The sequence below is a fragment of the Mirounga leonina genome, unplaced genomic scaffold (genome assembly GCF_011800145.1).
Source record: "Mirounga leonina isolate KUSES-001 unplaced genomic scaffold, KU_Mleo_1.0 Mir_115, whole genome shotgun sequence".
NCBI classification, from domain to species: domain Eukaryota; kingdom Metazoa; phylum Chordata; class Mammalia; order Carnivora; family Phocidae; genus Mirounga; species Mirounga leonina.
This window is the reverse complement of record NW_023270268.1, coordinates 98,361,125-98,384,528: the sequence shown is the minus strand read 5'-3', so window position 1 is coordinate 98,384,528 and position 23,404 is coordinate 98,361,125. Positions and strand designations below refer to the sequence as shown.

The window sequence follows — 23,404 nt, the reverse complement described above, 5'->3', positions numbered from 1 at the left end:
TGGGTGAGATGCTCAAGAATCCATTCTTAAATTTATGTTTCTGTTCAAGGTACAGATATTTATAAGGATTTAGGCAAATCTGATTTATTAAAATAAAAAATTCCATTAAAAATGCCTGATTTCAGTGTTCTAATAAAAGTAAATGCACAAAAATGTCTTTTATAAATGCAAATGAATCCAAGCTCAGTTATTGACAAAGGAAGTACCTATATTGTTGGTTTCCAATCCAATTTTGTCTAACCATATCATAACAGACTTTTTTTCAACCATGACACAGGGTAATATTATGTACAGAGAAACCAATCTACTAACCAACAAAACTGCCAACCTAACTTACTTGGCTCTTTCATGCCAAGATGCCAGAATGACATGGAACTATATTCATGAAAATCATGGAATGAAGCATCATGGTAGTTCGACTGAAAGCACTTACGTGGGATTTAAGGAATTGTGATAATACCGCTCAGCAGTTGAATGATAAGGGAATTTTTAGATGATTGGTTTTTTAAAAATTTTTCATTGTTATGTTAATCACCATACATTACATCATTAGTTTTTGATGTAGTGTTCCATGATTCATTGTTTGTGTATAACACCCAGTGCTCCATGCATAATGTGCCCTCTTTAATACCCATCACCAGGCTAACCCATCCCCCCACCCTCTCCCCTCTAGAACCCTGTTTGTTTTTCAGAGTCCATCTGAAAAGTCTCTCATGGAGAGTCCATCCAGAGTCTCTCATGGTTCATCTCCCCATCCGATTTCCCCCCCTTCATTCTTCCTCTCCCGCTACCTTCTTCTTCTTCTTCTTCTTCTTTTTTTAACATATATTGTATTATTTGTTTCAGAGGTACAGATCTGTGATTCAACAGTCTTGCGCAGTTCACAGCGCTCACCATAGCACATACCTTCCCCAGTGTCTATCACCCAGCCACCCCATCCCTCCCACCCCCAAACCACTCCAGCAACCCTCAGTTTGCTTCCTGAGATTAAGAATTCCTCGTATCAGTGAGATCATATGCTACATGTCTTTCTCTGATTGACTTATTTCGCTCAGCATAATATCCTCCAGTTCCATCCACGTCATTGCAAATGGCAAGATCTCATTCCTTTTGATGGCTGCATAATATTCCATCACACCGCATCTTCTTTATCCATTCATCTGCTGATGGACATCTTGGCTCTTTCCACAGTTTGGTTATTGTGGACATTGCTGCTATAAACATTGCAGTGCACGTAGCCCTTTGGATCCTAGATGATTGTTTTGAAAGTCAAAATTTTCAGAAATATTATCATTTGGCTTCTGATTGTTTTTTTTTTAAATAAAACCCCAGTGGCCTAGACTTAATTCTATTTTCAGGGCATTATAATATCTAGCATAGTTGTAAACCTGTAATACATGCTCAATACATCACAGTTATTGACTTATTTGATCTTGATTTAGAAGGTTTCATATTTGATCTCGGAATAAACTTTCCATGAACAGAGGCTAGACTTAACAATACCACTGACTAGGGGAAAACAGCAGGAAGGAGAAGAATGATAACATTTGTTTTCTCTGGGACAGAGTCAAAGGAGTAATAACAATGCTATTTTTAAGTAGGGTCCAGAATAATGAAAATGGTTTTGTGGGGCTTCAGAAGATCTTAATGTAACAGTAAAGAGAGAAAGAGAGCAAAAGGGGTCATTCTCTGGATCAGACAGAAAAACTGAAATGTGGATTTAATATCCCTGAAATAGTGAATAATTTCCAGTTCACAGAATATATTTTGATTTGCCAAAAGACTGTTTCCATCAGGTAAAAGACACAACATTTTAATGATACCTTTATGAACAGGCTCCTAAGGATTCAGTAAATCAGCTATGGCATAGTACAATTCAGAGTGCCAAGTGCACCACTTAATTCACAAAGTGGGACTTAGCTACTAAATTCACTGTGTAGAAGAACAAATTAGGCTGATAGTTCTTAAAACCAAGTTTATTTTGCCTGGGATTGCTATGACCTAGGTACAAGGTGAATTGTACTTTTTTTTTTTAAAGATTTTGTTTATTTGCCAGAGAGAGAGCGAGCAAGCACAAGCAGGGGGAGTGGCAGGCAGAGGGAGAGGGAGAAGCAGATTCCCCGCTGAGCGATGTGGACTTGATCCCAGGACCCTGAGGTCATGACCCAAGCTGAAGGCAGACACTTAACTGACTGAGCCACCCAGGCATCCCTGAATTGTATTTTTTATTCATGGTCAATTTTAAGGAGATTTACAATTTAAAAACATCACCAACACCTTGAGTAAGTTTGAGATCTCAGTTAGGAGATGGAAGAGGGCTAGCTTGATCTATCAGATTCAATGCAGGGAATTTTTCAAACCACATGTACATGCTACCACTCTACGCGCTTGCTTGCTCAGATGTGATTGTACCATGTTCTTCAGCAGTGCAGGGGTGGGGAAAAGGTTCAGAAACACCAATCTAACTTACTTGGCTATTTTATGTCAACATGCCAGGATGACATGGAACTTTATTTCTTTATTCTTTAATATACTTTATTCTTGCAAAAGTGTGAATAGAGGCAGATCCAAAGATTGGATTAGTTGGTAAAGAGGAATGGTCTCCATAAACCAAGACAGGAGCATTTCTATGGGCCAGACTACTGGGGACGCTTGCCCTCCTTCACAGTGTCTTCAGATCTGCAAACTGCAACCTCACAAACCAACCCTTTCCCAATTGTTTTCTGCTTGATTAGTCTGAAAGGCTGACCCAATTGCCTATGTTCACAGTAGTAGTGCTTGTCACCTGACAACATATGGATATATATTGTGCTTTCAAGAGGCACAGGCCTGTTTGAAGGTAATGAGATGCTTTGATGCTTTGGTGATGTCACTTAGATGATGTTACTTTATTTTTCAGTTTATAAAATAATCATTTGGAAAATTATTTGCTCTCAAAGGAGAGATGAAGAAAAAGAGCAAGTACTATGACAAGAAAAACAAAATTGAAAATCTTCTACTGGTCAGCAAGTCTTGGCAACAAGTAGATTTTAATTTTTTACTGTTATTTACATTTTACCCCTTAAGCAAACTAAAGCAATTGAGTCAATAATAATTTGAAATTATATTAAAAAGAACTATTTGTGCAAGAATAGTATACTTAAAAAAAATGTTTGAATAATTTTATGAAAGAACAATACCCTTTATTTTTATTTATTTATTTTTTTTAAATTTTTTTTTAAAGATTTTATTTATTTATTTGAGAGAGAGAGAATGAGAGACAGAGAGCATGAGAGGGAGGAGGGTCAGAGGGAGAAGCAGACTCCCTGCCGAGCAGGGAGCCCGATGCGGGACTCGATCCCGGGACTCCAGGATCATGACCTGAGCCGAAGGCAGTCGCTTAACCAACTGAGCCACCCAGGCGCCCCGAACAATACCCTTTAAAAAGCTACCCCTATAGAAAGAGATTTTAAAGAAATGGCAAAAACAAACCTATATAGAATTTGGTTTCTCATCCAAAAATCTTTAACTTCCATCAAGAATTGTTTAATCTAATTTTGGTTACCTCAGGGGAGAAACATTTCTTTCTTACTCATTCTGAATCCTTAGTTTAGAGTCAGACTGACTGGCAGGATGAAAAAGTCCTCAAGAAGAGATTGGGACACTTATCTACATTCTAGATCAGCTCTCTGGAGATTAAGAAATTTGCAGTTATCAGAAATCAGGAACAAGTTGCAAGTAAGAATTTAAATAGTTCAGGTAGTATTGGGAGGTGTCAACAAGTGTCAGTGATCAAAAAAATGCAACAGGACAGGAACACAGATCAATATCAAAAGAAAATCTATTGAGTCAAGGATTATTGCTGGCTGCTAAGGGTTGGAGGTGGGTGGGGATTACTTACAAAGATCATTACAGTCACAGAAAGTAAGGGAATATTTACTGAGACCCTGCTATTTGTCAGGTACAGGAATAAATGCTTTATTCTAATTACTTCATTTAATTGTCTTTACTGGGTAGGAATCATTTTATAATGAGGAAAGAAGCTTGGGGAGCCTGGGGGGCTCAGTTGGTTAAGCTTCCAACTCAGTTTCAGCTCAGGTCATAAGTTCAGGTGGTGAGATCGAGCCCCACATCAAGAATTAAGATTCTCTCTCTCCCTCTCTCTCTTGCTCCCACCCCACCCCACTTTTGTGTGCATTCTCTCTCTCTCAAGAAGAAGAAGCAGCTCATAGATATTGAACCACTTGCCCAAGAGCACACAGTAGTGCGAGTCCTAAATCTGTTTGTCTTCAAGACCTATATTACCATAGAGATGCCAACTGTATGCAAGGATTAGGTTTATGGAATTATAGAAATGCATCCTAATCTAGTTTAGAGATTACATAAACCCTGCTTCCCACTACTCAGAAAGCATTAGGAGATCTGGTTTAGAGTGTGTTTGTGACAGTAAACAGTATCTTTTTGATCCTCTGGAGGGTGAAGGAAATTTTAAGCATCTATTCAAAGAGAAACTGGGCTTGGAAGACAGCTACAATTCATCCAACACAGGGAGGGAATCTCCCATTGAGACTAAGCTCCTGCAGTCAAACCAGGGAACTGTGGGAAAGGTTGTCTGGGCCCTGGGTAAGGATGGGGGTCCAGGTTTGAGAGGTCTTGGTGATTCTAGTGGGGGTCTCAGGCCCTGGGCCTACCAAACCATCATTGCTGAGAATATCATTCTATCATTCCAGTTAACCAACATTTATATAGGGCACGGTGCTCGACACGGAGATAAGCACTGGGAATTCACAGGTACTTCAAGGAGCTTAAACAGTAGAGGAGACAGATTAGACAAAAATTACTGCTCATCCTTCATGTTAGCCATTCGGGCCACTTTACTGATTCTCAGACAGTAAAAGTAAAACAGACCCCAGTTGGGCGCCTGGGTGGCTCAGTTGGTTAAGCGACTGCCTTCGGCTCAGGTCATGATCCTGGAGTCCCAGGATCGAGTCCCGCATCGGGCTCCCTGCTCAGCAGGGAGTCTGCCTCTCCCTCTGACCCTCCCCCTTCTCATGTGCTCTCTCTCTCTCTCTCAAATAAATGGATAGAATCTTTGAGAAAAAAAAACAACAGACCCCAGTTTACAGTCCTTATTCCTGAACGCCCCTCTTCTTTCCATACAGCACAGCTACTGTCCTTACCACCTTTAACTCTTTGTTTCCAATTTCACATAAAAATCTGAAGGTATAATTGGCATTTAACATGATATTAGTTTCAGGTGTACAACATAACGATTCGATATTTGTGTAAATGATCACCACAGTAAGTCTAGTTAATGTCCATCCCCACACATAGTTACAGGGTTTTTTTTCTCCTGATGAGAACTTTTAAGATCTACTCTCTGAGCAACTTTCAAATCTGCAACACATATTCTAAACTACAGTCGCCGTGCTGAACATTGCACCCCCATATCCTACTTATTCCACCTTCTCGATGGGGCCTGAGGCGATTGCCCTATTTATAATTGTACCTCCTCTTTCCCCTAACCTTCACCACAAGACACTCCAGCCTCCCTTCCTCTGCTTTATTTTTTTCCATAGCACAAGTCATTTCAAATATTCTAGAAATGTTAAGTTTGATTCTCCTCATTAAATATAAGCCTCACAATGGCCGTGATTTTGTTTTATTTAACTATCTCTTCAGACTTATCCCAAGCACCCAGAAGAATGTTTGACACCTAGCAAGCACTTAGTACTATTTGCTGAATTAAATTGGACTGAATATGATGCATTTAACATAGGTGCAAGGTGTATTGGTCGCAGAGAAGAGTGTGGATGACTTCTGGTGCAGGAGGCAAGCCAGGGAAGGTTTCGTAGAAAAAGTAAGTCTCAGCTAGAAGCTAAAGGTGAATGGGAATGGTCCATGCAGAAAGTGGGTAGGAAAAACATTGTAAGCAGAGGGAACATCATATACAAAGAAGTGGGGGTGGCAGTAGAATGGGACAGGTGAGGGCCAGCCAGGAAGAGGAATCTGATCAGGCAAGAGGGGTGTCCTGATTATTGAATGTCTGAGAAGGAAGACAAGATGTCAGTTATTGTAAGGAAAGGTGCAGAAAGGTGCAGGCTCCCTTTCTCTTTGCACCCCATATTCATTTTCTTCTATGAGCTCTAGGAGGCTGACCCCCAACTCTGTCACCAGTTCCCAATGGGAGTCACGCAAAGGAGAGTGGCAGGTGGGGAGAGAGGTCAGAGTATTTATTCCTGTCTGTTTCCTCCTTGCTGGGCTGCTGTCCTGGCAATGGCTGCACCTCGTTTGTCACTATAGATCCTGTCAGGAGGGCCCTTTTTGAAGGCTCCAGTTCTTTTTTAAAAAAGATTTTATTTATTTATGAGAGAGAGAGAGCCCGGGGAGGAACAGGGGATGGGGGTGGGGGGGGGAAGGGAGAGAATCTCCAGCAGACTCCAGGCTGAGCACGGAATGGGAGGCTGGCTGGATCCCAGGACCCCAAGAGACTGTGACCTGAGCCAAAGCCAAGAGTCGGAGGCTCAACTGACTGAATCACCCAGGCGCCCGGAAGGCAGGCAGATAGAGTTCAGATGATCTGGTACCAGGCAAGAGACAACTAGAGAGACCCAGTATTTAGGAGATGTCTGAATAGTAGGCTTTGAAGATGTCAGACTTTTGGACACAAGCCAGCATCTTCTGAAGTGAAACCTATTTATAGGCATCCTGTCCGCACCTCAAACTGGCCTCAATACCTGTGTGTTGGGGGCAAGCCTGCTCTGAACAGAAGCTTCGAGAGGATCAACACACACCATGCTTAGCAAACCTAATTCCAGGCTCCCCAAACCAGAAGTTCTGAACCTTAGATTGTGTGTGAGTGCGTATGCCTTTCCCTCAGGTTGGGTGTGTGTGTGTGTTGTTGGGGGTGAGGGGTGTCTGTGACTCCTCTTCTCAAAGGCAGATGATGATAAACGTTTGTGAATGTTTCCTACATGGTCGTCACTGCTCCGAGTGCTTTACTGACACCAACTCTTTTAATCCTGGCAAGAGTTCCATTCTGTAGGCACTAACACCGGCCAACTTTCCAGGTGAGAAAGCTGGCAGGAAAGATGAAGCCCAAGGTCGCACTGTAGGAACCGTGTGAAAGGGGATTAACCTGGGCAGCCTGGTCTCAGAGCCTGCCCTTCCCTCCACCACCCCATCCTGGCTCTTTGCCTGACTCTGGACTTGTACAGGGAAGGACTGTGTTCGCGTGTACTATCCATCTTCATCTGCTCGGAACCTCGCACAACGCCTGGCACGCAGGAGATGCTTCATAGTTCCTTGCTGGTGAAATGAATGAACTTCTGCTAGGCGGGGCAAGCCCTGGCAGCAGACGGCCCCTGGAGATGGAATGTCAACTTTCCTCCGTGGCACCGCGCTGCCGGCCCCATCCCGGCCACAGCCGCCACCCGGCCGGGCCCTCGGCTCAGCTTCTGCTTTGGATCTGCGCGAACTGGGAAAGGCTGAGCCGGCAGCGCCCTGAACAAACCAGAAAAACAGCCCTCCTCTGCTCGGCTCGCGAGCCCACAGGAGGCGCGGCGGCTCTACCCCGCGGGGGCCTGCGGCGCCTCCTCAGCCCCGCCCCGCCCCGCCCCGCCGCCCGAGGTCTGCCCCGCCGCGCCCGCCGGGGGCGGAGTGCGTGCTGGTCGGGAGGCCACTCTGGACTCTGCACCCTGGCGTGTGTGCACCCTGCTTCCCGCGGGCCGCTCAGCGCTCCTCTGCCCGTCCATGGAAGGGGCCAGATCCCCATCGCCGGGGGAAGACCTGGAGCTCTTGGCGCTCCGAGGGCAGCCGGACGAGCAGAAGCCTCTCAATGGAACCGTCCAGGTGATCCCTCTTTCGGTCGAGGAACCCTGCCCAGCCCAGGTAAGGCCTACTTGGCACTGCGGGCGGTGTCCGGGCGCACTGTGAGCCGGGCTGCCGGCCAGGACCCGGGCCTGGCACCCTCAAAGTTGCGGGGTTCCAGCCAACCGTCCCGGCGTCTCAGACGCGGAGCGCTGGTGCGCCCTGGAAGCTTCTGAATGGAGCGCACGCGGGAGTGCGCTTCCGCCTGAGCCCGCCAGAACCCCTGCCACCCCTCCGATCCTGAGCCCGCCAGGGCCCCCTGCCACCCCTCCGATCCCTCTGACCCCCATGGAACCTGAGGAACCCTACACAGGTTGTACAACTGTGTATGTTGTACAACCATTGCCCCCATCCGTGTACGGGCCCCTCTCTTCAGAGAGAGTCCCCAGGGATAGAGGCGGCTTTAAAAAGCTCTGTAACTTTAAGTTTTTTCTTTTTCAAGCGGGGAGAAAGAACTAGAGTGATAGATGGAGTCTTCGCTCTTTCTTCAGAATCTCCTTGCCTTAGCTTTACTGCCTTGCTGCTTCCACCCTCCCCCTAGCCCTCACCCACTGCCCATCATCCCCCTATCCCGCTTCACATCCCCCAGACACACGCTTTCTGTCCTTTACTGATCTGGCCATTTGATTTGGCAGGAAAAGAGACCGGGAGAGGCGACTGAACTCCCCCTGCTCAGTTGATGGGAAGTAATTTCAAAGTGTTTGTCCCAAAGAACTAGACTATGCCTCATTTGCTTTCCCTCCTCTCAATCTCTACAGCAAGTCATGGCGGTGCTTAGGCTGAGCTCTTTTCTGATCCAGCCCTGGCAGTGATGGGAAGTTTATTCATTCTCATCAAATGCTTGTAAAACAGCAGAGACTTTGAATTCACAGCCATCTGCCTTCTGATTAACCCCTAGGATTGGCTGGAGGTTTACAGGGTGCTTGGAGCTCCCCATATATATGGCTCCAACCTGATCTTTCGACGTCCCACTTCTCCACTCCCACCCCTTTGACTCTTCTTCGCCTGTTGATTTAAGGGATAAGCAAGGACATCGAAAGGAGAAAGCTGAGGCGCCTGGGTGGCTCAGTCGTTAAGCGTCTGCCTTCGGCTCAGGTCATGGTCCTAGGGTCCTGGGATCGAGCCCCACATCGGGCTCCCTGCACCATGGGAAGCCTGCTTCTCCCTCTCCCACTCCCCCTGCTTGTGTTCCCTCTCTTGCTGTGTCTCTCTCTGTCAAATAAATAAAATCTTTAAAAAAAAAAAGAAAAAGAAAAAAGAAAGGGGAAAGCTTTGCTTTTGCTTCAACATCGATTCCTGGAAACACTGTAAAGTCTGCTTTTCTGAGGACCTATAGGTACCCTGGAGGGTGATTTGGGACTTTATGTTTGAGTGAAAAATGAACACCAAGGAAGAATGAAGGTTGGACGAAGATGGTCTGTTCTCTGTGCAGTGGCCACAGCTGTGGGCTTGCTGTGTCAGTCCTCCAAGCCAGGGTCTAGGAATGGATTGCGAAATACTTGCCTCATGTTAGGTAGATCCAGGACATACCAACGACTCCTGGGACTGAATCTAGAGACAGGAGTTTTGGTGACAGTTTTACCACTAAAAGGTGTGCCCTGTGTCACGGTGCTAAGGTCTGTAGTTAAATGGTCATGTAATGAGGTTAACCGGGCTTCTCTAGGAGGCCTGGGAATGCCTTGTTGAAAACAGATGAGTAGAAGAACATGGCACATGCATGTAGGGCATCAGTATTTTATAATTGTTTAGTACCTACCCAGGAGAGATGGCTCTTTCGTATTCTAATTACTTCCTCATTAGCCAGCTGTACACTGATAGCCTAGACTTCCTCGTGATTTAGCTTTGTAGGTCGCCAGATAGGGAAAGCTATGGGGAGTGACAGAATGGCATGAAGGTGAAGGGTACATGAGCCCTTGGAGGGCATTCAGATATTTGAACAGGAAACATTTAAAAGGAGAAAAAAAAAATCTCCATTTAAGGTGTTAATCGTTCTCTTTGGTTACATAGAATAAGTTGAAGTGTATTTTGTTTTTTTAAAGATGTATTTGTTTATTGAGAGTGAGCACACAGGTACCCACAAGCAGCAGGGGGAGGGGCAGAGGGAGAGGGAGGGAGAGAATCTCAAGCAGGCTCCACGCTCAGTTTGGGACTATTGGGAAGAAGACATCCCACCTCATGGGTAACTTCCTAGTTGGAAGGGCGGATCTGGGAGAGTCTACAAAGGCAGTGGGGAAAGAGCTTTCCCTTGCTTGTTCTGGGCTTGGAGCTTGAGGGAAATTAGCCCCATTGCTATGCATTGTTCAGAATTTAGGACAAGAATCTGCTGGATTTTCTGTGGGTGGACAAGTGAATTAAATCCCACAATGAGATTACAAAAGTACAGATCTTTCTACAGTGCTAAGAAAATTTTTCCAAATGTATATAATTTCTGCTCTTAATAGAGCCAAAGAGAAGAAGAGCTTTTTGTGTCTAAGAGAGAGTTCGCCTTTGTTGCAGGGCTTTAGGTCATGTATTTGGATCCCTATCTGAAGGGGGATGTGACTGTTTGGGGGCCTGTTCAGAGGAAAGCCACAAAAATTCTCCAGCCATATAATGCAATCATAGAATGTAAGATGCAGTTTGCAAAAATCTCTGGAAAGCACCTGTAGAAAAACCTGCCTTGGCTTCTCCTCGTGACCTAGAATTTAGGCACGAGACAAAGAAGATGCTAGTGAAGGAGGCAGTGTGTCCTTGTGACCTGGGTTTTAGGGGAGTCTCGGCACAAATGACACACACCTACTCTATCAGAGGCTCTTCACCCTCAGGGCACAGTGGAATCTCCTGGGGGAACATCTAAAAAATACAAATTTCTTGGTTGCTTCTAATGTGCAGGGAGCTGAGAAGCACTGTTGTTTATTCTCGGGGTGGGAGTAAGCTGATGGACTACTTCACAATGACTTAAAGTCTGTGAAGATTAATTTTGCGAAGGATAGTGTCTCTCCCCTAGGGCTGACGGCAGGCAGCGAAGGGGCCAGGCTGTAGGTTGGCAGCTTTGGGCTGGACAGGAAGAGGCATTTCCTCCAGGCGAGGGGCTGTGTACTAGTGAGGTGACTATCCTAGGAAGTCAGAGTAATGGTCTCCTCATAGCACCAGGGTCCTAGTTTATTATTTCGAAGGGAAATCATAAGTGGAGCCACAAGAGGCCAAAGAGGTTCACTGACCCTCAATTTGCGGCTCATTTGAGACTCCAGCCCCTTTCATTTTGTACTAAGCTTATGGTCCTGGCTGCTTCTTGTGTAAGGACTGAAAATGGCATGAGGTCATTTTGTTCTCAGGAGCTCTGTAAGTAGGAAGATATGTTTCTGTTCCCTGGGAAGTTGAAGATACCTTGTCCTGGGACTTTTTTCCCGTGTGTCTTATTGAGCCCTTGGCTTTGGTGTCTTTGGAGCAGTTTTTAGTCTTCGGGTTGGGTGAGAGGTGGCTCTGTCCTTGGACTCTGGAAATCCGCTTACCTCAAGAGCATTTTCTTCTGTCCAGGTGTTCCCTTTGTTGCTCCTCTCACACCCGACCAGAAGAGCCAGTGTAAAGTGTACTCAGGGCCTCCAAAGTGTGACCTCCACGATAGAATTTCTCAAAGTACCTTCTTAAAAGTTCTAGAACCTTCTACACTGTATTAAGAGCCTAATACTTGAATGAGGCACAAATCTGGGATATAAGAATGAGGAAGTTTAAGAACCATTCCTCCTTCTATCCGGTTTCAGTTTACCTTGGAAGATAGGCTGATATCTGTTTATATTTGAATATGAAACCAGACAAAGCAGGGACAAATGTGCTGTGTGGACAGCTCATGTTCTGGGATATCTCTCCATGGGCGACATGGCAGGGAGGCCTCCACAAAAGGAGAGATCTGACCTGGCTCCTGGAGAGTGATGAGGCTTCAGAACAGAAGTCTCAACCCTGATAAAGCAACTGATTTACTCTGGGAAGCTCAAAATTACAGAATGGGGGGGGAGTGTGGGTGGGGGGGGTGGGCACCTGGGTGGCTCAGTCAGTTAGGCGTCCGCCTTCGGCTCAGGTCATGATCTCAGGGTCCTGGGATCAAGCCCCACGTCCAGTCTGCTTCTCCCTCTCCTTCTGCCTCTGCCCTCGCCCCACTCATGTGCTCTCTCTCTCTCTCCCTCAAATGAATAAATGAATAAATAAATAAATAAATACATACATACATACAGGCTGGGGCCTACCCCCCACTTCCTCTACAGTCTGGTCCCCTGTGTCCAGGTAGGGCCTAGGGGTGTGTGGTTTAAATTCCTCCTCAGCTGATCCTGACGTGCTGCCAGGCTTGGGAACTTCTCACTGAGCAAGTCTGAACTATCGTCCTGAAGTGCACGATTTCCTTTTCTGGTGGCCATCACCACAGGCATGAGGGAAAGAAAGTCAACCAGGTGCTGCTCTGTGGGACTGGAGAACACAGTAATGATGGCTCCCGTGTGTGGGGTCCCTAACATTTGTGTAGCAGGTGCTTCACGTCCACGATCTCTAGCCTTTACAAGAGCCCTGGGAGCTAGATTTATTTTACAGTTGGGGATGTCAGGGCCGGTGAGCTTCAGTAACTTGCTGAATGAGGCAGTCACTGCCTTCAAGTGTGGGCGGGGAATGCCGATGCAGAACCACACTTTGCCCCCTCGGAGTCTGTGGACTCAATGTGGGAATTCCCGAACGGCTCGGTGGGAATGGAGAGGAGTCACGGAAGCTGGTAGGGGCCGGGGGTGGCCCGAGCGGGGGCACCCCACGGCAGCCAGACGCGCTTGGAACCTGGGGCTCTGCACTGTGTCGCGGGGGGCTGTGGACGCAAGGGGCCAGCTTTGCCGTGACCCGCAGCAGGGATCCGTCTCGCCTGCTCTAACTGCATCTTGGAGATGGGCTAACGCGGCCCTTGCAGGGCCGTTCGACTGACATGAAACGGTGTTGGCCACCAATCAAGCATGGCCGTTGTGGCCTCACGACCCCCATGGCCGCCCCCTTCCTGGTGTGGCTCCCAAGCTGCCTTGCATTTCCCTTTCCAGGCCCTAATTCCACAGTGTGGGGCGCGGCGGCAGCCCCTTCGCTTGTTCTTGGTGTGCCCACTCTAAACCGCACATCATTCTTCTCTTCATCTTCAGCTCGGCTCTTATGCTCCAGAACCTTTCACGGGTCCCCAGCACACAGCAAATTAAGTCCAGACTGCTCTGGCGGCACTGAAAACCCTCTCGAGGAGGCTCCAGGCTTTCACGGTCTCTAATCTTAACCGTCGTGACTTGCTTCTGGAACCCACCACATTCCCGTCAGAGGATCCTCTTGGCCAGCTAGCTCCCTTATGAATCAACACTGAGGATGCTCTCTCCTGGAGTTGGAATGCCTTTCTCTGCCCATCCTTCAAAGTCCTGCTTCCACCGCCCCCCCCGCCCCCCCCTCCACCTCCAACCTCACCTCAGAGCCCCCAGGGTATTTTCTCTCTTACTTTTTTTTTTTTTAAAGATTTTATTTATTTATTTGACACAGAGAGAGAGATAGTGAGAGAGAGAGAGAGAGCACAAGCAGGTGAGCAGCAGGCAGAGGGAGAGGGAGAAGCAGGCTCCCAAGGAGCAGGGAGCCCGATGCGGGGCTGGATCCCAGAACCCTGGGATCATGACCTGAGCCGAAGGCAGCCGCTTAACCGACTGAGCCACCCAGGCGCCCTCCCTTACTTTTTTTTTAAAAAAAGGTTTTATTTATTTATTTGAGAGAGAGAGAGAGCACAAGCTGCGGGGCGGAGGGGCAGGCAGAGGGAGAAGCAGACTCCCTGCTGATCAAGGAGCCTGAGCGGGGGCTCGATCCCAGGACTCTGGGATCGTGACCTGAGCTGACCGCCTGAGCCACCCAGGCGCCCCTCCCTCCCTTCTGTGTGAGGTTACATTCTGCTTCTTTGCAAACCTGACTCCGTGGAGTGTAGCCCAGAGAGGGCAGGATCCTGCTGCCTTCATTTCTGTATTACTGGCCCTTCACAAGCATTCAGAAGTGCTTCTTGAAACCAGTGACTGCCTCACAGTGTCCCTCTGCTTTCCAGGCCAACAAGGAGAACCCTTGGAGCTCCTGTAATAAGAAATTGATTGGAAAGTGCAAACTGTGGATGGTCATCGCCTCTGTTTTCCTAGGTCTCATTGTAGTCATCATCATAAGCTTATGTCTTCTTGGAGGTAAGAGGATTTAAACAGGACTAAGCTGATGCATTTGCAGAACTTATTTAATGTTCGTTTATGAGTTACACTGATATGGAAGATGTGCTCATTGCTATTTCATTATTTATAATATGAATTTAAAACTGGCTTGGGATTGTTGTATGGGTGGTAGCTATCCATGGTTCTTTGTTTTATTTCATTTTTTTGTTTGTTTAATAAGCTCTGAAAGAAGTATGGAGACCAATGTTTTATTTTAAACTCTGCCCACTGGATCTTGAAGGTTTCTTAATTTTAACTTACCTAAACACTAATTTATCTTTTATTGTTTCTCTACACCTACTTATTTGAAATTTTTTTCATTTGTTTCATAAAATAATTATTATACTTCCTCTGATATACCTAGTACATTATTATAATGATAAATAATGAATAGCCCATTTGAAAACATCTTAAAAACTTTATAGAACCACATATCTATATGCTATCATTACTTTAACTATTTTGGAAATAACTTTATTATATTTGTGTTGTATGTGTTTACAAAACAAAAACTTACACGGTGCTAACTATATACTTTACATATTTTATTTATTATTTATTTTTTTAAATTAAAATTTTTAAAAAGATTTTATTTATTTATTTGAGAGAGAGAGTGAGAGAGAAAGAGAGCACAAATAGAGGGAGCAGCAGAGGGAGAGGGAGAAGCAGGTTTCCCGCGGAGCAGGGAGCCCGATGCGGGACTCGATCCCAGGACCCTGGGATCATGACCTGAGCAGACGCTTAACTGACTGAGCCACCCAGGTGCCCTTTATTTATTATTTATTATGAATATGAAAATAATACATGTTCAGTTACCCATAAAGCCCATCCATATTATTAATATTGCACTATATTTTCTTCTTTTTCTTACTTGCATTTTTAAAATAATTTGAGTTCAGATTGTTTTTTATTTATTTAATTCTTTTTTTTTTTAGAAAGAGAGAGAAAGAGAGCGTGAGTGTGAGCCACGGTGGGGTGGGCGGAGGAGGCGAGGGAGAGGTAGAGAGAGACTCCTAATTTTTTTTTTTTAATTTTATTCATTTATTTGCCAGAGAGAGAGCAGCAGGCGCTCTCCTGAGCAGGGAGCCTGATGCGGGATTCGATCCCAGGACCCTGGGATCATGACCTGAGCCGAAGGCAGACACTTAACCCACCGAGCCAGGCGTGGAGCCCTTCATGGTGCTTGATCTCACCACCTGAGATCATGACCTGAGTCAAAATCAAGAGTCAGATGCTTAACTGACTGAGCCACCCAGGTGCCCCGATCAGATTGTTTTTTAATCATCTTGGGGCCTACCTTTAGGATTTTTAATGCTATATTGAGGCCATTTTGCCAATTCACTAAAAATGATTTGTGAACACTTTTTTTTTAAATGACTGCATGATATAGTCTTCCATACCATTTTAAAGCTTTTTTAGGTAGTTGCTAATTTTTTATGATTATTGATATTAAGGTTTTCATGATGAATAAACATAGCACCCTCCAGTGGGCATTCATTTCCATTTTAAAACAAGAAAGAAGAAAATTGTTTTTATTTGTAAGTGGGGTGATTGCAGGGGTGGGGGCGCTTTTCTGGAGTTGGGATACTCTTGAGGGTGATCTGGTCTCCACAAGGATTTGAGTTGAGTCGGATTCTTCTTTTTTTTTTTTTTTTAAGATTTTATTTATTTGCGAGAGAATGAGAGATAGAGAGCATGAGAGGGAGGAGGGTCAGAGGGAGAAGCAGACTCCCTGCTGAGCAGGGAGCCCAATGCGGGACTCGATCCTGGGACTCCAGGATCATGACCTGAGCCGGAGGCAGTCGCTTAACCAACTGAGCCACCCAGGCGCCCCAGTCGGATTCTTCTTAATAAACCCAATCTTGGATGAAGAGCCCCTGAGTCTCTCCAGAAGGGGTCCTGGGAGTTTTCTTCAGGAACTACATTTGCCCTTTACCTCCTATTCCTTTTCTTCCTCTCCTGTCTCAAGGTGTTAAAGTCCCTGAAGGAATAGGGAAATGTGATGGCACTATGTTTGCTTAATTACTGAGGGCATAGTTGAGGTGGGATGGCGATCTTTTGAGGCCACAGGCTGGTTTCGAGTTAGGGAGAAGTTGATGAGAGGTGCTACACCTCCTCCGACCTCCTGAGGACAAGAGTTTTGGTGTGAGCCTTCCTACTCCCTCTTCCCATCAACTGCCATACGTGGATGTCGAAACAAGTTGAGCTGCGCAACCTTGTCCCATCACAATTAGGTGGTGCTCTCCTGAACATCGGCTAATCTGTCTGTTGGCCTCTGGGGCCTATAACAAAGGAGGATGCAGCAGATCCAGTTGGTTTAATATTCAGGATTCTAAAGCACAAGACCCAAGAGTTGTCTTCCATTCTCAAAAATCATCGGACCTCTTCAACTGCCCAACAGCAATCTGCAGAGGAAGGAATGTCTTTTCCTTCCGTCATTTCCCAAGGGACCTGAGAGTTCACTGGATAATATTCAGGAAAGAACTCTATAATACTTGTAGCGCAAACTTCATTCTCAATGTGGTCATAAAAGTGTATTTTCAAATGTTAATGCTGTAAAGAGATTTGCACACTTTCACATTTTTATAATCCGAGAGATACTTTTGCTTCACTTGGCACCTCAGCCCTCAGGGGTTTGGGCCTTTGGGGAGAGTCATGGTGTGGGACTGTGGGGGAGGGGGAATGCCATGGGTAAAAGGGGCGGGGCCGGGGCTCTCCTCCTTCCCTCCTTGACAGTCCCAGCCTCACCCAGAGCAGCTCTGTAGGTACTTCTGGGATGACCGTATACAGTAATTGGCCATTGCCTCATGACCGAGCCCCAGTGATAGGAATCGAACTCATAGAACTTCTGTGAGGAAAACACTGCTGTCTGGAAAAGCACAGTGTTGGCAGAGCCAAGGGCTACACGCATGGCTGGCTTTGTTAAGAAGTGAGGTTCCTTGGGAGCTACCTTGGCCTCCTTCTTCCCGCCCTCCAGCTCCTCAGTCTCCTGTCACCAGGCTCTGTAGCATGCAGACTGAGGCTCAGAGGCAGAGATGTTAATAACTGTGGAGATGGAGTGCACACAGAAGTGGACAATAAACAGGTCCTGACATAGAAGGGGTAACGAGTTGAGGAGGGGACAGTGGGGTACCCAGGGTGAGGTGTTCAGTGCGGAGGTCTATCTTGTCACTGACATTGTTAAGAATTACTGTCAACTGTGGTCTGTTTTATTATTGTTAATTTTCTACAGACTGTATACCCTTTATTGCCTGCATCTGGGGTGGATCTCCTGCCACTTTGCCCTTGACATGCCATTGAAGTGATGACAACTTCAGGATCATGGCTCAGTGTAAGGCATTGAGCTGGGGCTGCATACACACTGTGCAGGAGATGCTCTGGTAGACAATGAAATCTTCTTAAAGTGGCCAATTTGGGGAGCAGAGCCCAGGGAATCCTGTTGAGTCTGGAGGCTTGGTTTTGTCTCCATTCTTCAGGGAAAAGATAATGATGGATTCTCTTCTTCTCCCTAAAGAAGTATAAATTCCTTGATGTAAATAAATGATAAAAGGGGGGGGAAGCCTCCCCCCACCAAGTCATCTTCTTTCTGGACAATTTAGAAGATCAGTTAAGCATCTTCAGGGATTCTGCTTTTTTCACTGAGTTGCCCCAGCCAGGGAGGGGAGAAACCTGAGTAACACCCTACAAGTGAAACTCTCGTTGGAGTGGCAAAGAATTTTAAATATTGTATAAGCCAAACTGTGACAAGTAGGTGGGTACTTAGAGATATAGTTTAAAGGTGATCAGATTTAGCACTCTAGGGACCCTTATGTGATATTCCCCAGCATTACGGATGGGGAAAGCCTGACTTCTTTACTGTCTTTCCATACAGGTTTTTCCCTGAGTAGGAGTGCTATGGTGCTGAGATGTAAGCAGGGACTTCAGAAGTGCTGCGTGTTGAATGGATTGTTTTGTCTTTGCGTTGGGTGTAAGAGCCGCAGTTTATGCTGTCACAGAGTGTTGGTAGGCGGACAGGTTGCACAAGGCAGTGCTCCCCAGTGTAGGGTGACTCATGGGAAAATCCTCAGCAGACAGCATTAGCAAGTTAAAAACTAGCAAGGTCCTTGGGGGCAGGAACTTAGTAGCAAATCCATAAGCCCTGTTCCTTGAAATTTCTTTATGTTTTCCCCTGTTTCTCCACCTTCCCAGGACCAACCTCTTCACCTATGCTCTCCCATAGGATTCTCCCCAGCTCCTCCTGACCCATGGACCTTCAGATATCTCCGTGTCTCACTGAGCATCCTCAGGCTCTTCTCAACTTGGGCCTCTTGAAATGTGCTAGCATTGTCTGTCCTTCAAAACCTTCTTCCATCAGAATCTTGCTACTTCATTTTAGGAATTTTTTTCTTTTTTTCTTTTTTCACTGGCAAACTTCTAGAAACAGAGTTCTGCGTTTGGATCTTGCCTCCTGCTCACTCCTAACCCATTGGTTCCAGGACCCTGGGATCATGACCTGAGCAGAAAGCAGACACTTACCTGATTTAGCCACCCAGGCACCCCAAGACTTAAAATATGTAACGTAAAATGTGAGGGAAAACTTGTTGATTAAAGGGTTATTGTATTTTTTTTCTTGTTTTATTACAATTTCCTTACTTGGCAAGTTTTCAAACTACAAAGACTTAACTTTATCGTCAGACAAAATAATGTCACGACTTATAGCAAATAAGGGTGTGGGGGGATAATTCCCTGTGTTTGGGGTCCTCAGGATCACTCCTAGATCTAGTGATTTGCTGGGAGAATTCATGGGACTCAGCATATAGGCATAGAGATGATTACTGATGTGAGGAACAAAGGCAAAGGGAAATGTAGATAAAATTAAATTCCTTAAAACTTGCAGCCCGTTGACAAATACTTGACTCAGGGAGAGTAACACATTCCTCCAGGAACTCCCAACTGTCTTTAAGTTAATGACTTTCTAGAAGAAAAAAAAAAAAACACCTAAGCTTGACAATAGCTAGGCCTCCAGGAACCCCTAAGTCCTCTTTAACATATGGAAATCCTTTTGGAAACCTCCTTTGTCTCTACCTCTCCCAACTTAAAAGTATCTAATCAGTTGTTCCTCACAACTCCAGTGCGGCTCTTTCTGCCCACGGGTCCTGTCCCCGTGCTTTAATAAAACACCCTTTTTGCACCAAAAACGATGTATCAAGAATTCTTTCTTGACCAATTGCTCCCAGGCCCCATGTCAGATCACATCACTTGTGATTTATCATAGCAAAATGAAATAAAGCAAAATCCAGTAGGAAACCAGGCGCAAACTTGAGGACACACTTAACTGCCGCAGCAATGACATGTGACAACACAACACGTGAGAAGTGTTGTCTACTGGGGAAGCTCAGAGGCTCAGTGCCCAGGGTTTTACTGGGGCCGGTCCCGGAGGCAGCCTCAGCCTGGCACATGCTAAAATTCCAGATCCCCGGAAGGCAAGGTGGTCAGCTTCGGCCACATTGCTTGTATCAACAGGGGGTACCACCTGGGAGGGCGAGGTGGGAACCCTCCCCAGATTCGGGTTCGCAGAGGCCAGCCAGGGGCCAGCCTTGAGCCGGCCGCTCGGAGCCTCTCATCTCAGGCTCTGAGAACTCTGTTCTGCACGTCCCCTTGCTCCTCGTGCCTCCCAGGGAGTAAGTATCAGGATTCTTCTTTTCACCTGCCTTTCCCTCATACACTGAGGGCCTTTTCAAAGTCCAGCCAAAGAGGCTGCTTATGTTCTGTCTGAAGCATGAGACCTGAGAGTCAAGTGTTGGGCAAGACGAGCGCCCGGTTCCGCCACCCACGCCTTTCTCAGGGCCCGAGCCGTGGTTCCTGTGCGGGCCCAGCGGGGAGGCAGCCGGGGAGGCCGCCGGGGAGCCGGCCGAGCGGTGTTGACTTACCACGAGTGCCAGCTTCCAGCGCCGGGCCCCCGACCTTGTGTGTTTTTCCTTTGGCTTTAACTGCTTAAAAAATCAGTTAGCTCACCATCCTTAGAGCACCAACAGCACTGTGCCAGGAACGCAAGGCCCTCGGGCCCTGGGGCTCTGAGTGCTGTTTGGTTTCCCTTCTATAAACAGTGTGTAAAAAAAAAAAAGAGTGTGCCAACATTTGTCTCCTGTGGGACAGACTGCAGAGTGGAGGCTTCCTGCCCATCTTCTGTCTTCCTGGGAGATGTCAGGACATGGCTCACGTGCTCCTGTCTAGTCCCCGCTCTGTTCTGGTCCATGATGTCCCTTCCTCATCAGGGTCTCTGACAGCCCTGGACTGAGGTGATTCACTGAAGTTCCTTGCTCCCAGCCCCTGGCCCCCATCACCCATGGTTCACCCCCTAGACCCTTGCCCCATCACCTGCCTCGACACCTGTGGACATAGCTAAAGCTGCAGGTCCCGTTCAACCAAGACATTCATGTTCTTCCTGCTCCCTCCCACCGGCTTTTCCCGCAGTTTGTATTCAGTGGCATCTGGGAGCTCTTATGGTGTAAAACAAACAATTTTTTATCATACTGGAGGCCAGTCCCTGTCTTTATTTGGTATCGCCAGGAAGACAAAGCATTTCTGCTTGTACTTGCTTACTGTGTCTAGGCTTTATCCTTGATGAATGCTCCTTGTCTTTTATAGCAGCCAGTGGAAGAAATTATTATTCTAAGCATGTGTTTACTTTTACTTTTTATCCCCCTGCCTTTAGTAACTTACGTCGATGAAGATGCAGATGAAATACTTGAGTTATCATCAAATAAAACTTTCTTGGTCGTGCTAAAGGTTCCAGAGGAGTGTGCTACTGAGGAGGGGTTACCTCACCTGCTCACGGAAAGGGTAATTATATCTTAAGCATTGTTCACAGAGTTCTTACCATTAGAATGTGGGTTCTTCGAGGAGTCGGCATAGAGCAATCACGTAAGTAGCTTCAGGCTTGGATTCTTTGTCTGGATTTGGGCAGACGATGATGCTTAGAATTTTCGATAGTGCAGAGCCTGAGAGAGGAGCCCTGCCCTCCAGCGAAATGCATCCTGGAGGATAGTGCTCCGTCTCCTCACTCTCGTCTTTCTCACGTTTGATTCAACCTGTCATGTTGTGGGGGACCTGTGATGTGCTAGACAGCGTGCCGAGAGCCACGGTCACAGAGTCTGGGCCCTCAGTTGGGGGCTCAGTGCCAGTAGAGGAAGCAGTCAAATAGATAGTTCTAAACAGTGTGATATGTTCTACTGGGGAGATGCGTACAGAGTATTTTGCAAGCACGAGGGAGGGTCACCTAAACTACCTGAGGTGCAGATGGAAGCTGGAGGGCCTCTTGCAGGAGGTGATGCTCAGGGTGAGTCTTGAAATAGGAGGTAGGAGTGTTCTAGATTACACTGGGGGATCTGCCCCACAGTGTCCTGCTGCCTCTTGCGGACCGTGCGGTGGGGACTTGCAGGGGTGAGGCATGAAGGTTTTCCTACTCTTTGGTAAGGCACTGAGACATTTTCATCTTGTTCACTTGGTCAGCTTTTCGTGTTGGCCCTTGTGAGTGGTGGTGGAGAAACCCTGGAAGCTGAGAGCTCAGTTAGAAGGTACTGCACTAGTCCTGGTGATAGATGCGGGGCCTTGACCCAGGGCAGTGGCAGGGGGGTAAGGAAGATTCCAGAGAGATTTAAGAGGTCTTCTCACTCAACGGGACTTTATGGCTGATTGGATGTGGGGATGAGGGAGACTACGACTCCAGGCTCCTGGTTGGGTAGCTGAGTGGGTGGATGGTGGCTTTGTTCTTGGAGCAGGAAATGCAGGAGAATGTCCTTTGTGCATGATGAGGGCATGCAGCGTCACCATGAGGGCTGGCTGGGTTCACAGCCAGATCCAGAAAAGCATTTGAAAAGAGAGTAGAAGCAAGACCAGCCTGCCATCCATTACACCCTTCTCTGCAGTTGGTAGGTGGAATGGGGTGAGTCACCTTCATTTGGTTTCCATCGGATTCCTATGAAAGCTTTCCCAGGAGGTGATTCCCTCTCAGTCACCCCAGAGTTAGTTTCTGGGCACCCAAGGGCATGTTATTTGATTGCTCCTTCGGGTCACAGGGGTTTGTGCTCTGAGATGATTGTCTGGGCTTCTCTTCCTCCTTCTTTTCCTTCTTTAAATCCTACCTGCAAGCCCCTTTTCCTCTTTTTCTTTCACCTGCTTCCAGAGCAAGTTGCTGAGTGAATAAGCCTCTTGCCTTTTTCCTCTTGATTGTTTTTTTCGTCAAGGGGTTTTGCATTTGCTGAGCAGAAATGAGATGATGCAGCATCCACACATGTCACATGTTACAGACCGAATTCTTTAGTCAAAGGGAAGTGGATGTTAATCATTCACCTCAGAGCCATATCTCTTGCACAGAGCCAGACACGAGCAGATCCTGTAGGTACGTTTAGCTCATTGCTGTGTAGTGGCAAAGGGGCAGGGACTGGCATGATCCCTGGGGCAAGTGCACGGGCCTGCTCGAGCCGGTTCCTTCCCTGATAAATGGGAATCGCTATACTTTTACTGTATACCCACAGGTGCACATGAGATGCATATGAAGAACTCTGTAAAACACTTTTTTTTTTTTTAAAGAATGGTCTGGTTTACAGATGATTAAAGTAAAGGCACAGCAAGGTAAAAAGTTACTGGCCCCTGGTGTCCCAACCGAGTATGTTCAGGAACAAAAGTGAGACCTTAGAGGTATTAGTCTTACTGTCAGGTCAAGAGCCCCTTTCTTTCATTCACTCAGGCCAACTTCTAGAAGTTTCCAGATATGGAAGGTAAATGGGAGTGGAGAGTGAAACACCATGTCCTCGCTTTTGCTTTATTGTCTTGCTTTTCTAAACAGTTTTCCTAGCCCCTCCCTTATCCCACTGCCAGAATTTTCTTCTCTTCCCGCTGGGGCCCTCGCTCTGCTTCGGCCAGCCGGTTAGCTGCGTGTTGTGGTACCTTGGCCCGTGTCCCTGATGCAGGCATTAACAATGGCAGGTCTGCTAACACGGAACATACCTCCCTGGTCTCGAATTAGCGGCTCTGCCCAACCCCGGGAGTCAGCTCACCGGGTGCCAAGCTCAGCGTGCACCCAGCCTCATAGGCACAGTGTGGGACTCCAGGGCCAGGGGTGAGGAGCCCCCCATTTCACTTCTTTGGGCCCATAGCAGTGTGGTTAACCGCTCCCAGATATGTGGACATGTCCCAATGACAGCAGGGGGCCATGTCACCAAAAAGAATCACAGTGGACACTAAAAGTGATCTGGTACACCATTCCAGCTCTTAATGGAAAATTATAGCTTAGATTTTTTTTCTGAGAGACGACTATGTGCCAAAGAATACTAGGCCCTAAGGATTAAAAAGGAAGGAGAGAG

General features: G+C 46.7%; 1 protein-coding gene across 1 annotated transcript in view; it reads left to right on the top strand.

Moving 5' to 3' along the window:
- Positions 1–7,656: 7,656 nt before the first annotated feature.
- Positions 7,657–23,404, top strand: part of CUNH3orf52 (chromosome unknown C3orf52 homolog) — a 27,545-nt gene continuing 11,797 nt past the window's right edge. Inside the window, exons 1-3 of the mRNA XM_035000182.1 lie at positions 7,657–7,869; positions 13,910–14,039; positions 20,755–20,882. Of these exons, the coding sequence (XP_034856073.1) occupies positions 7,732–7,869; positions 13,910–14,039; positions 20,755–20,882 (396 nt within the window). The 5' untranslated portion in view covers positions 7,657–7,731. The remainder of the gene's footprint in view (positions 7,870–13,909; positions 14,040–20,754; positions 20,883–23,404) is intronic.